This window comes from Uranotaenia lowii, chromosome 3, assembly GCF_029784155.1.
Source record: "Uranotaenia lowii strain MFRU-FL chromosome 3, ASM2978415v1, whole genome shotgun sequence".
Lineage (NCBI taxonomy): Eukaryota > Metazoa > Arthropoda > Insecta > Diptera > Culicidae > Uranotaenia > Uranotaenia lowii.
In genome coordinates this window covers 362,214,849-362,226,117 of record NC_073693.1, presented here as the reverse complement: position 1 = coordinate 362,226,117, position 11,269 = coordinate 362,214,849, and the positions used below count along the sequence as shown (strand labels likewise).

Below are 11,269 nucleotides of genomic sequence, written 5' to 3'. Positions count from 1 at the left end.
GTATCGTGAAGATTTCAGTCTTTATGTGAAATTCCAAACGGAAAGTTTTAAGAAAATGGTGCTGGCGAAGCTTGGTGATAAGTTTATTTTTGAATATGCAGACGGCAGTCAAATTAATGTCACGGTTTCTGAAGCTAGTGGTTTATTGAAGTACATTAGAATTTTTGGACTTCCTCCCGAAGTAGAGGACAAGCAAATCTCGACAGTTTTATCAAAGTATGGAAAAATTGAACAAATGGTGCGCGAACGTTATTCTGTGGACTCAGGGTATCCCATTTTGAGTGGTGTCAGGGGAATTTACATGGAGGTGGAATCAGAAGTTCCTGCTCAACTACAGATAAACCATATCAAGGCAAGAATTTATTACGAAGGTATTCGCAATAAATGTTTCGTGTGTGGGGCCTTAGATCATATCAAGGTCAATTGCCCGAGGAAAAGAAACCTGACCGACAGTTTGCTGTGTAACAGAGATAGAAATTTGCCAGCATCGTGGCAAGCGGTATTAACCATGCAATCGACTCAAACAATACTAAAATATCACTCTCTAAACGGCCGGTGGAATCGACTCCAATTAGTATAGAGGATACACGGAGCATTCAAAGAGCTGCTGACGTTGGAACAGACGAAAAAGTGGGTGCTTCAGAGAACAATGGTGATCTTCGTGTTCTTTCGGGTGTTGAAGATCACATTCCTACAACAGACTGCAATCTGAATATGACGGATATGGACGAACGGATGGAAAATGCGAGCGAAGGGTGGCGTGAGGTGGAGAAAAAGGAAAAGTCGAAAAAAAGCGACAGAAAAGCTTTGAAAGATGGCAGTGACGATACTTCAGGCAGCGAGACGGTGGAACGGAAACATATGATAGTTCCAGCTAGAGGCGAGGATTCTTTACGAGCGCAAGCTAGGTTTACAAGGTTACGCCGAACAAGAAGTGCCTCATGCGAGTCAACTAGAAGAAAGAAATAAAACACTGTTGTGCCGTGAAACTACTCGGTGCACTTATCTTGGATAAGTTCATTAGAGTTTGTTAAGCGCACATTATGGATCGTGGGTTGTTTTCTAGGGTTAATCAGTTTTTATACATAGTTCCATAACGAGTGATTTAAATGAAGATAATTTGAAGAAAATGTAAATTAGGTTTAGTTTTATCTTTAAATAAATAAATAAATAAAAAAAAAAAAAAAAAAAGAATTAAGAAGGTCGAATTTAGTTCTCTGTGTTAAGATTTCATGCATTTAGGAGTTGGACTGAAAATGCAGATGAATTTCAAAAAGATTCTGGTATAAGTTTGAGGTTTCAAGTTTCGGAATCGGACTTAAAATTAAATTTCAAAATGTAAAAATATAACTAAACTTGAGATTCAAAACTCATTATCTGGATTAAACAAACTCATTTTGGAACAGAAATAAAACGAAAAACTAAGAAACTTGTAACCTAAATAAATCCATAGTTTATCAACCAGTACCCCGTACTAAGACTTCAGAAATTATTATTCAAATAACACTCAAAAATCATAAATCCAGATTCAAAATAGAAAAAACAGAATTTCAATACAAAGCTGTTATTTCAGAATTTGTGTTCAACTTGTCAAGTCCGAGTTCAAAAGTATAATACATTTGCAGCACAAATTAAGCTTGTTTGTTTACCTTAATATACTGACTTTTCTGAATTATTTAAAATTTTTAAAATTGTTTTAAATTTGGTTCATTATGGCGATTTTTATAAATTTCATTTTTTTGAGATTTTAGAGATTTATGAACCCCTTTTCAAATGCACCTTTTTAACTTTATAACTTCCCAAGTGAAATCATATAAAAGCTTGAAATTTTACCAGGTTTTGAATTAAAATATAATAAACTTCTACATGATTAATCTATAAAAAGTATCACCTGTATCTTCAAATATTAGTCAAAACATATCATTTTCCAGCCCTTTTGATGCTGCAGCTTTCATTTCAAGACACCATTATGGATTGTTCATTCCTTTGAGAGTTTTGAAGAAAACAATGACAATCAATCTCTGATGTTGCGTCCGATTTTAACAAATCGAACTTGATTTTTCGAAGAATTCATAAATTTTTATTTAATTGATTAATAATTTTCACGAAAAAAAACTAACCTTAAATGTCTCGGAAAATATATTTTCCTCACCATAAATTTAATTGTTTAAGAAACCTTTGAACCCCAAAATTGTTTTATTGACAAAAAGAAGTTCCGGTTCTGATTAGTTGAACAAACTTTGAAATCTCCCATAGAATTTGAGATCTTGAACGTCAACTTAGATTTACAACATGATATCATAAGATTTCAAATAATGCAATGCGGTACTTGAACATTCCAAGATGACGTCCAAAAAATTTAAATTATAAAAATAAAGAATTTTCCGTTAACAAACAGTTGTCAAAATTGGAAAAAGTTTATGATAAAGACTAAGGCGTTTTTCATTTTTGACTTACTTTCACTTACAAATACAAAATGTCTTATTTGTTCGGTCAATAAATCTTGAAAAAGGTATTAAACGGTTTATTCTAAAATCGTGAAAACCAGGAAATCTCACAAGAAAAAACCAGAAAAAAACCAGGAATTTTAAAATTTTCCATTCCCGCTGGCCACCCTGTATTGAAGTTAAGCAAAAAAAAACATATTTTAAATTCTTACGTACCACAATTTCGAGTTTTTGAATAACAACCAAATGTTGTAAAATTATGATGGATATTCGTTGTTTTGAAACATAAATTTTCTTCACGAATAGTTGCAGAAACTTTTAGAGATGTAATTTTGATTTTGATGCTCATGTGGATCGGAAAGTTTTCCTGAGGTCCTCCAAACTCCCCAAAATTAAAGATAGAAGCCGCTCGCAAGTTCACAACGCTAAAAAAAATTGGAGACGTCTTAAAAAACCAATGGTATGAAATAACAAAAAACAATCGGAAAAGGCTGCCCAATATTTGATGGAAAGTACAAATAACACAAAGCAACAAAATTTACATTTTTCTAAGGTGAAATGACTGTAAAGGCTAATTTCCACTAATATTGGAGCGCTGATTCCAATGCAATTAGTTTTTTTTTCTATCAGATCTTGTTTGCGAGCTAAGTCTTAAATATAGGTAAAAATTCACTAAATAAATTTGTGCACTTTTTTGGAAATTGCACCACCTGCAGTGCTCCCAGGTATCAACATCCTCCCCCGCGAAACACAGGTCGAAACAGATGGAGATCCTTTGTTACAACGACGTGGTAAGACGTCCAAAACGGCCTACTTGGACACTGCTTGACGACTAAGGTCGTCTGAATAATCACTTTCCTAACTCGACCATCTGAGCCCAATATGACCTCTAAGACCTTACCTCGAACCCAACCATTTCGTCTACCCTCGTTTACGACTACTACTTAGTCTCCTGTTGCAACCGGTTTAACTTCTTCAAACCATTTCGTACGTTTCGTGATAGTCGGGAGGTATTCTCGGATCTATCGGCGCCAAAATCCATCCAGCTGGTTTTGAATAAGATTCCAGGTTCGGTTCGATGTTCTGCCCAAGTCGATGAAGTTCATCGGCGGTTGTTTGACCCCTGTAGAGCTACCCAAAAGAAAATGGTTTGGTGTCAGCGCTTCATTCTCCTCAGACTCCAGCGGCAAATAAGTAAGCAAGTTAACAATTCCTTCGGCGACAGCGATTAGGGTGTACAAGGCTTCATCGTCGAGCTTTCTCCAATCTTGAATACTGTCCTCGAAAACTGTCTTAACTGATCGTACCATGCGTTCCCAGCAACCCCCCATATGAGGGGTTCCGGGAGGTATGAAGACCCATTTCGTGGAGGTATTGGTAAACGTGGCGGCCATATCTTCGCGAAACTTGTGAATTTGTTGCTCCGCTCCACGGAAGTTAGTTCCGTTGTCGGAATGGATCTCGATAGGAGCTCCTCGTCGTCTGGCTCCCCGACGGGGAATCGAACCCCGGTCTCCAGCGTGACAGGCGGGGATACTGACCACTATACTATCGAGGAATAAAAAAAAATGTCAAAAATGTCAAAAATGACAAAAATGACAAATGAGTTACAGAAATTTCTCACTCAGAAAATATTAGACTCGTATGACTAGTAATGCATTTATTTCTAGAATCTCTGAGACTCAAGTAACTTCGTTTACATTTCCATCTCACATTAGGACCGATACGTATCTTGGAAAACCTTAACGGATCTGTTCGATCCCTCCACACTTCTTATAGTCTATGATTTGATCAACATTCATTAAATATTCCACATTTTTTAAGATCGAACATCGAAATATTAACCACTCTATTCCCTCCCAACGTATTTTAAACTCCTCCCTCGACGACGCACTCCCCGATGACCTCGTGGCTTCCGGTGGTTCTGGTGCCGCGTCGAAAGCCCAGCAGTCATACGACCATGTCGCGGCTTTGCGTAGCCGGTTGACCACCGTTGTAGCTTTCGTGGAACGGATGATGTACCAGCTCCGGGAAGAATCGGCTCAGCTGGCAGCGGATCGCAAAGATCACATCGTGATTGGCGAAGCAGAACAAGCAGGAAACGCAGGCGCCCTGTAGGCTGATCAGGACGGCCGACACCACCTGATAGGGGCGTTCCAGCTCGCAACCCTTATCCGGACGGAACGGGAGCAGGATGTGCTGCAGCCCGAAGAGAGGTATCTGAGAATAGTATGGGAAAAAATGACTTAGAAATTGCAACTTCGTGCTGAGATTCGATCTGCAGGAGTGATTACTTCACATAAAATGCAAAAAATATACTTTTCTGGACATCATATTGAAAGTTGAATATTTTGCAATCGTTGTACTGTCGAATAGGTATACAAAATATTTTCAATCTTACCAGTATAAGCGTCGCCCGGGTGGCCTTCTTCAACCCCAGTGGAGCCGGATTGGGCGAGGTTGAGCTCAGCTTGGTCAGCAGCACCCGGACCACATTGACCAGAAACACCACCGAGGCGACCAACGAGAGGCTCACCGGAACCGTCAGCAACCACATGGCTTGGCTTTCCTCCATCCAGCAGCTGAAATCAAGGTAGGGAAATATTAAATAACAATTTAAAAAAAAAATGTTAAAAATCAGATTAATTGCCCGCTTCACCGGTTTTCCCTTGGTTCGCTTTGTGTTGGACGCTTGAGCTACTTCATTTCAATAATCTGTTTCAGAGTACAACGCTGATGCTGATGGAATGCAATCACCACGCCATCAGGACCAGCCAAGGACGACCGGGAATGATAATGGGTTGAAGAAGCATTTCAGGATCAGGTGCAAAATGAGGGTGTCAGAGCGCAACTAATACCTGTCTGATACCGTTGCTGCCTGGCAAAACCACATCGACCTAGGATGGTTCATTTCAAAGAAAAGAACCACAACTTGTTTCAGACAACATCATATTGTCTTCCGGAAGAAAAGTTCAATAAAAACCTTATAATCCAAATAAAAATACCCAATCCCTGAACCATTCTAATAATGTTGATTCCATGTTTCACCGTAGGTAAGTTGCACTCATTGTCGTAAACGAGTTAACACGATTGTAGTAACCGTTCTTCAGTTCAACACACTTTTTCTCAATTTCACTTTATCCTAAAAACCTTTTTTAAACATTTCCAAATCACTACGAAATCTTTCAAAATTTGATATTACCTTTCGCTTTGAAATTCGAATCTAGAATGACAACCACAACATGCTTATCAACAGATCTCAAATTTAAGTTCACTCTTGGTCACTCAAGAACTCATGACTCGTCTCTCAGTAAACACTCTTAAACTGGCATAATCATATATAGTTTTAACTTGACTCATTTTAGCACTGTTCAAAATAACATAGTAAAGTATTGACATCTGAACCGATAAACCGGAGCATTTTACAAAGACATTATCAAGGACTTATCTAACAGTTGTTCTAATAAAAACTAAGTAAATTGAATGGTCAACCAACATGAATACTAATCATCTGGATATATCTACTACATTCGCTTCCTCCTCCACTCTAATAATGAGCTGAATCATTAATATATTATTTGTTTTTTTTTTTTCACCTTCATGCTGATTTCTCACGATTTGTTATTTTCAAACTTACTTACAAACATTTTTCTTTCTATATAAAAAAAAGTGATTGAATTTTCTAATCTGTTTTCCACATAAATTTCAGTACAAGATGTAAAATAAGTTAAAGTTTACAAAAAATTAAACATTGATAGAGACATACATTTTGATTGCCGTGGCATATTATGTTCTAGCTCTCTTTAGAATAACTTGATAATAGATTTTGCATTATTCTAATAAAACTATTACCATTCAATAAACCACAGGACAGCTTAGCGAATATTTTTATTCATTGAGTGTTCCGCGCACTTTTCGCCTCTTCACTGTGAATGTCGGAGAACCTTGTGTTTCTAAGAACCTTGGCTCCGTTATTTTCAACTACTGTTTTTCTGCCATCACTGCCATCTAAAGTCACTCACTGTTGACAATTTGATTGCTCGTTTTACTTTTACTTTTTTTTTGTGTTATTGTTACGAACTGGCAAGGACGGGAGCGATTGGAGGAGCAATTACGGGAATAGCTTTTCAGGGCACTGTCCGCCAGAAACAAAAAACACTAAGGCCTAGTTGGCAAGCATTTGCAGATGTAAGTCCTTATTAAATGTTTTCGAAACACAAACTTATTGTTTTCTACTTCCACAACACCAGTTAACAGTGCCACTATCAACGAAAGATGACAATCTTCGGTATACACGGGCCCTGCTTGTCTACTTATGGACGCCAGAAACCCGCAAACTCCAGAACTATACATCAACCAAAGTGTGGACGTTCCTTTTCCGTGCCAGTCAATCCCAAGAGGAAGACAAATTTGTTGCAGATCACCCGGTTGACCTGTTACTAGACATGGACAGTGCAGAAGGAATAATATGCAACTCATTAAACCTCGCGTGTGCTCAACAGAAAACCTTGAGAAATTCAAGTAATAATAGAAATAAGTTAAGTCCTTCAACATAGTGTTCCAACTCCGCCCTTCTTAGATACAATAAAACTTGTCAACCAATATAATGACAAATCTTTTGGGAACGTTATATCTTTAAATAATTTAGAGAAACACTAAACAAACACAACGAGTTGCCCTATTTGGTAATGGCTAGTGCAAATTCCTGTAAATGTTCAGATATCGTTAGAGTTAGACTAAGTTCAAGCCGCTAACGAATTGTAAATTAAACGAAAATCAGAATGACAGCCATCACAAATGACATTGCCGAACAAATAAACCTTTCAATCCGAATTTGAAGATCCTTACTTTTAAGGACAATTAATGCTACACGCGAAAAATGAAAAAATAATACTTAGTAACAAGAATATTACTTAACTCCTGGTTATAGAAGCTACACACTAAGATTGCATTTATCCTGCTCGGGACCATGATTCTCTGTATCACAGGAAAGCTGCTCAATTCATACGAAACTCGAGTGGGAACTCACCCGAATCTCGGGACGCTTCATATCTCCTGAAATTCGCGATGAAATGTCTACGAACGCCCAGGAACTCGAACAAGTGTCCTGTATTACGTAGGATCGTATCAGCTGTCAACCGTTTTCTGTCGCGCTTTTTATTTTTCATCCTTTTTCATCTTGTGCTGTTGAGTAAGATACCGCGTGTGTGGTAGAAATATTCAAGCGGTGACGACAAAGTCCAGAAGAAAACTTCAAGGAACGGTCATGTTCGTTTTTGTCAATCTTTCATCATCGAATCCAGAGCATCGAAAGCTCAGTAAGTTTTCTACATATGTATGTTATCCGTATCGAAATAATAATTTTCATTTTCGTAGAAGAAATGCATATGAAGTGCGGCCACAAAAACAGCGGGAGTTGCCGAAGGCTTTTTTGTTCCAGAGGATCCACTGGTGGTGTTCGAAGTCGAACAAAAAGGACATAATTGGCCTTTGCTGCATTCGTTGTTCCAGTACTTTATCAGGTTGCTTGTCCAGAAACCCCAAATGACCTACAAGAACTGAATCAAAAGGCTGAAGGAGGTAATTTTTTAAATAATTCATATGTGCATGAAACTAAATTGACTAACTAAATTGTTTTTATTTTTCAGACAAAATGCTTAAACGAACACCCAGGCTCAATTGATATTACTATTATTATTAATCAATATTACAATTAATCCATTTCTCTTCGAACCATGAATAAAGGTGGAAAGAAGATAATGTTATAATTTGAAAAAAAAATGGTGTTTTTAATTTTCTGCATAACAAATACCTAAGTTCTATGTAAATCTCGTGAGGGAGCATTCTCGAGGCTACAGGAGAATTTTGAAACTTCCTGTAAACCACAGGAGGAAACTGTTTCGTACCTACAGGTGCATTTGACAGTTGTTTTCCTGAGCACTTCTTCTGTCCCGAGATTTTTCCTGTAATTTCAGCTGTTGAAAATACAGGACAATATCGTTCCGACCACAGGAGAAAAGATTAAGTGTGAGAACAAATGATGCAAGTAAAATCGGAAATTACTTTCAGAAAAGCCAGAATGATATTTTTAAATATCGGACAGTGCACTTGTTTTGTAGCTAAGCATTTTTGTTTAAGTTTTTTTTTTTTGGTCTAATAAACCTGTATTATTGGCGCTATGTAACAAAGAGACTGTGTTCCAACACACCATTTTGAAGGTAAACTATGAAACTTAATAATTCAATAAGTTCAAATCTATTACCGTTTTGTTCACATGATATTTTATATAGTGCTATGCATGAAATTTCGTTTATTTTTATTTTTTTTTTTAAAGAAATCAAACTTGTTTAATGAGTTGGTCCTTTGATTCTAAAATATGTAATTTCTGACGAAATGTTGTTTTATTTCCGTAGTATTCCATCTTACGGCATAATTGACGAACACTAAATGAATTGTACTGAATCTATTTCGGGCCATGAAAATTTTAATTCCCTATGTATTTGAGGTAAGGTGTCTTCTTTTTTCTTTTTCAAACGATAGTTCATAAATTTTATAAACGGAAAATCTAAAAAGTTTTGCTAAACTTAGCTTGCTTGCCTACCCACAATTACCTTCAATTATTGAATTCAAAATGCTGTAGCTTTAATTTTAATATAATCGATGTTCCTTTTATATCCTTGGGTGTCTCTATTTCTTTAAAATAAGTTCTTTAAATAGAAAGTTTGACCTGTATTCCAATTTGAATTGAATTGGATTGTTGTAAATTGTCTCTCATTGTTGTGCAACTTTTGGCTTTATTACAATTTAAGGTTTTTTATTTTTTTAAGTCGTACTAGGTACTTTTTTCCACTAAATGAGTTGTACGTGTGCTTTTTTGAGCTTATGTTATTCCATTTTACTTGCAATCGAAGTGACTTTGTCAGTCAAAATCATGGCTTTATCCGAACAATTTTATTAATTAATTTAACACAGTAATATAAAATATTGGGGTTAAATTTTATCGATTTCTATCCGTCGTAAAATTCCCATTCCAAACATTATTCCCATTTTGTGAATGCCGCACAAAGTAAACGACGCTAGGCTTTTTGCAAGCCGTGTTTTGGTCAATTGTTATATTGTTAGCTCTAACACAACATTTTTGGATTTGATCTAAAACAAGCCGAATTTTATCGATCATTATATTCACATTCCAAAAAATAATTATTTATCTCAAAATACCTAAAATGTGTGTCAGTCGCAATCATAACAGTTTGCAACCGATTTTTTTTAATTATGCTCGTTACAGTAACCTTTTCCATTGATTCAAAGTTTAAATTCGTATTTGTAGGAGATAGAGCTATTTTATTTTTTAGGTGAAAATCGTGATGTTTTCAAAGTTTGATAAGTTTACAAAAAAAAACCTGGTCATGTCATCACACTAAAAGGGACTTGAACTCTCAATAGTAATCTTGTTTTGATCGTCATATTCATTACTAAATGTTACCCATATAGTTTGCGACCTCTTGCACATACTTAACGGGATTTGACTTTTATAGTGACCTCACCATCTTGTTTCGATCATCATGTGTATATTCCAGACATTATTTAAGATTCCTAATTTTAACCTCATTTAGTTTGCGACCTCTCGCACAAACTAAACGGGACTTGCCCTCTTGCAAGCCATCTTTTGATGAATCGTTTTATTGTGACCTCTCGAACAACTTAATTGGACTTGACATCTCGCAAGCCATCAAGTTTATCGTCATATTTATATGTCAAACATTTTTCAAAATTTTTTTTAGTTTCCTCTCATTTAGTTTGCGACCTCTCGCACAAACTGAAAGGGACTTGACCTCTCAACAACTTTATTGGACTTGACCTCTCGCAAGCCATCTTGTTTATCGTCATATTTATATTTCAAACATTTTTCAAGATTTCTTAATTTGATCTCATTTAGTTTGCGACCTCTCGCACAAACTAAACGGGACTTGACCTCTCGCAAGCCGTCATTTGATGAATTGTTACATTGTGACCTCTCGCACAACTTTATTTGACTTGACCTCTCGCGAGCCATCTTGTTTATCGTCATATTTATATTTCAAACATTTTTCAAGATTTCCTAATTTCATCTCATTTCGTTTGCGACCTCTCGCACAAACTAAACGGGACTTGACCTCTCGCAAGCCGTCATTTGATGAATTGTTACATTGTGACCTCTCGCACAACTTCATTTGACTTGACCTCTCGCAAGCCATTTTGTTTATCGTCATATTTATATTTTAAACATTTTTCAAGATTTCTTAATTTCATCTCATTTAGTTTGCGACCTCTCGCACAAACTAAACGGGACTTGACCTCTCGCAAGCCGTCTTTTGATGAATTGTTACATTGTGACCTCTCGCACAACATTATTCGACTTGACCTCTCGCAAGCCATGTTTTTTTATCGTCATATTTACATTTCAAACATTTTTCAAGATTTCTTAATTTCATCTCATTTAGTTTGCGACCTCTCGCACAAACTAAACGGGACTTGACCTCTCGCAAGCCATCTTTTGATGAATTGTTACATTGTGACCTCTCGCACAATTTTATTGGACTTGACCTCTCGCAAGCCATCTTGTTTATCGTCATATTTATATTTCAAACATTTTTCAAAATTTCTTAATTTCATCTCATTTAGTTTGCGACCTCTCGCACAAACTAAACGGGACTTGACCTCTCGCAAGCCGTCTTTTGATGAATTGTTACATTGTGACCTCTCGCACAACATTATTCGACTTGACCTCTCGCAAGCCATGTTTTTTATCGTCATATTTACATTTCAAACATTTTTCAAGATTT

The 11,269-nt window shown here is 36.5% G+C and overlaps 1 protein-coding gene, 1 long non-coding RNA gene and 1 other non-coding gene across 3 annotated transcripts in view; 1 reads left to right on the top strand and 2 right to left on the bottom strand.

Annotated features, from left to right (window-relative positions):
- Positions 1-3,933: 3,933 nt before the first annotated feature.
- Trnad-guc (transfer RNA aspartic acid (anticodon GUC)) lies at positions 3,934-4,005 on the bottom strand. Its single transcript has one exon. It is a non-coding gene; the product is annotated as a tRNA-Asp (tRNA).
- Positions 4,006-4,143: 138 nt separating this feature from the next.
- The window catches only part of LOC129751117 (calcitonin gene-related peptide type 1 receptor), a 157,631-nt gene continuing 150,505 nt past the window's right edge, over positions 4,144-11,269 (bottom strand). The window contains exons 9-10 of the mRNA XM_055746425.1: positions 4,849-5,029; positions 4,144-4,667 (exon numbers count right to left, since the gene is read on the bottom strand). Coding sequence (XP_055602400.1) covers positions 4,398-4,667; positions 4,849-5,029 — 451 coding nt within the window. The 3' untranslated portion in view covers positions 4,144-4,397. The remainder of the gene's footprint in view (positions 4,668-4,848; positions 5,030-11,269) is intronic.
- On the top strand, positions 7,407-8,195 carry LOC129751120 (uncharacterized). Its single transcript, XR_008738611.1, has 3 exons — positions 7,407-7,765; positions 7,824-8,027; positions 8,096-8,195. It is a non-coding gene; the product is annotated as an uncharacterized LOC129751120 (long non-coding RNA).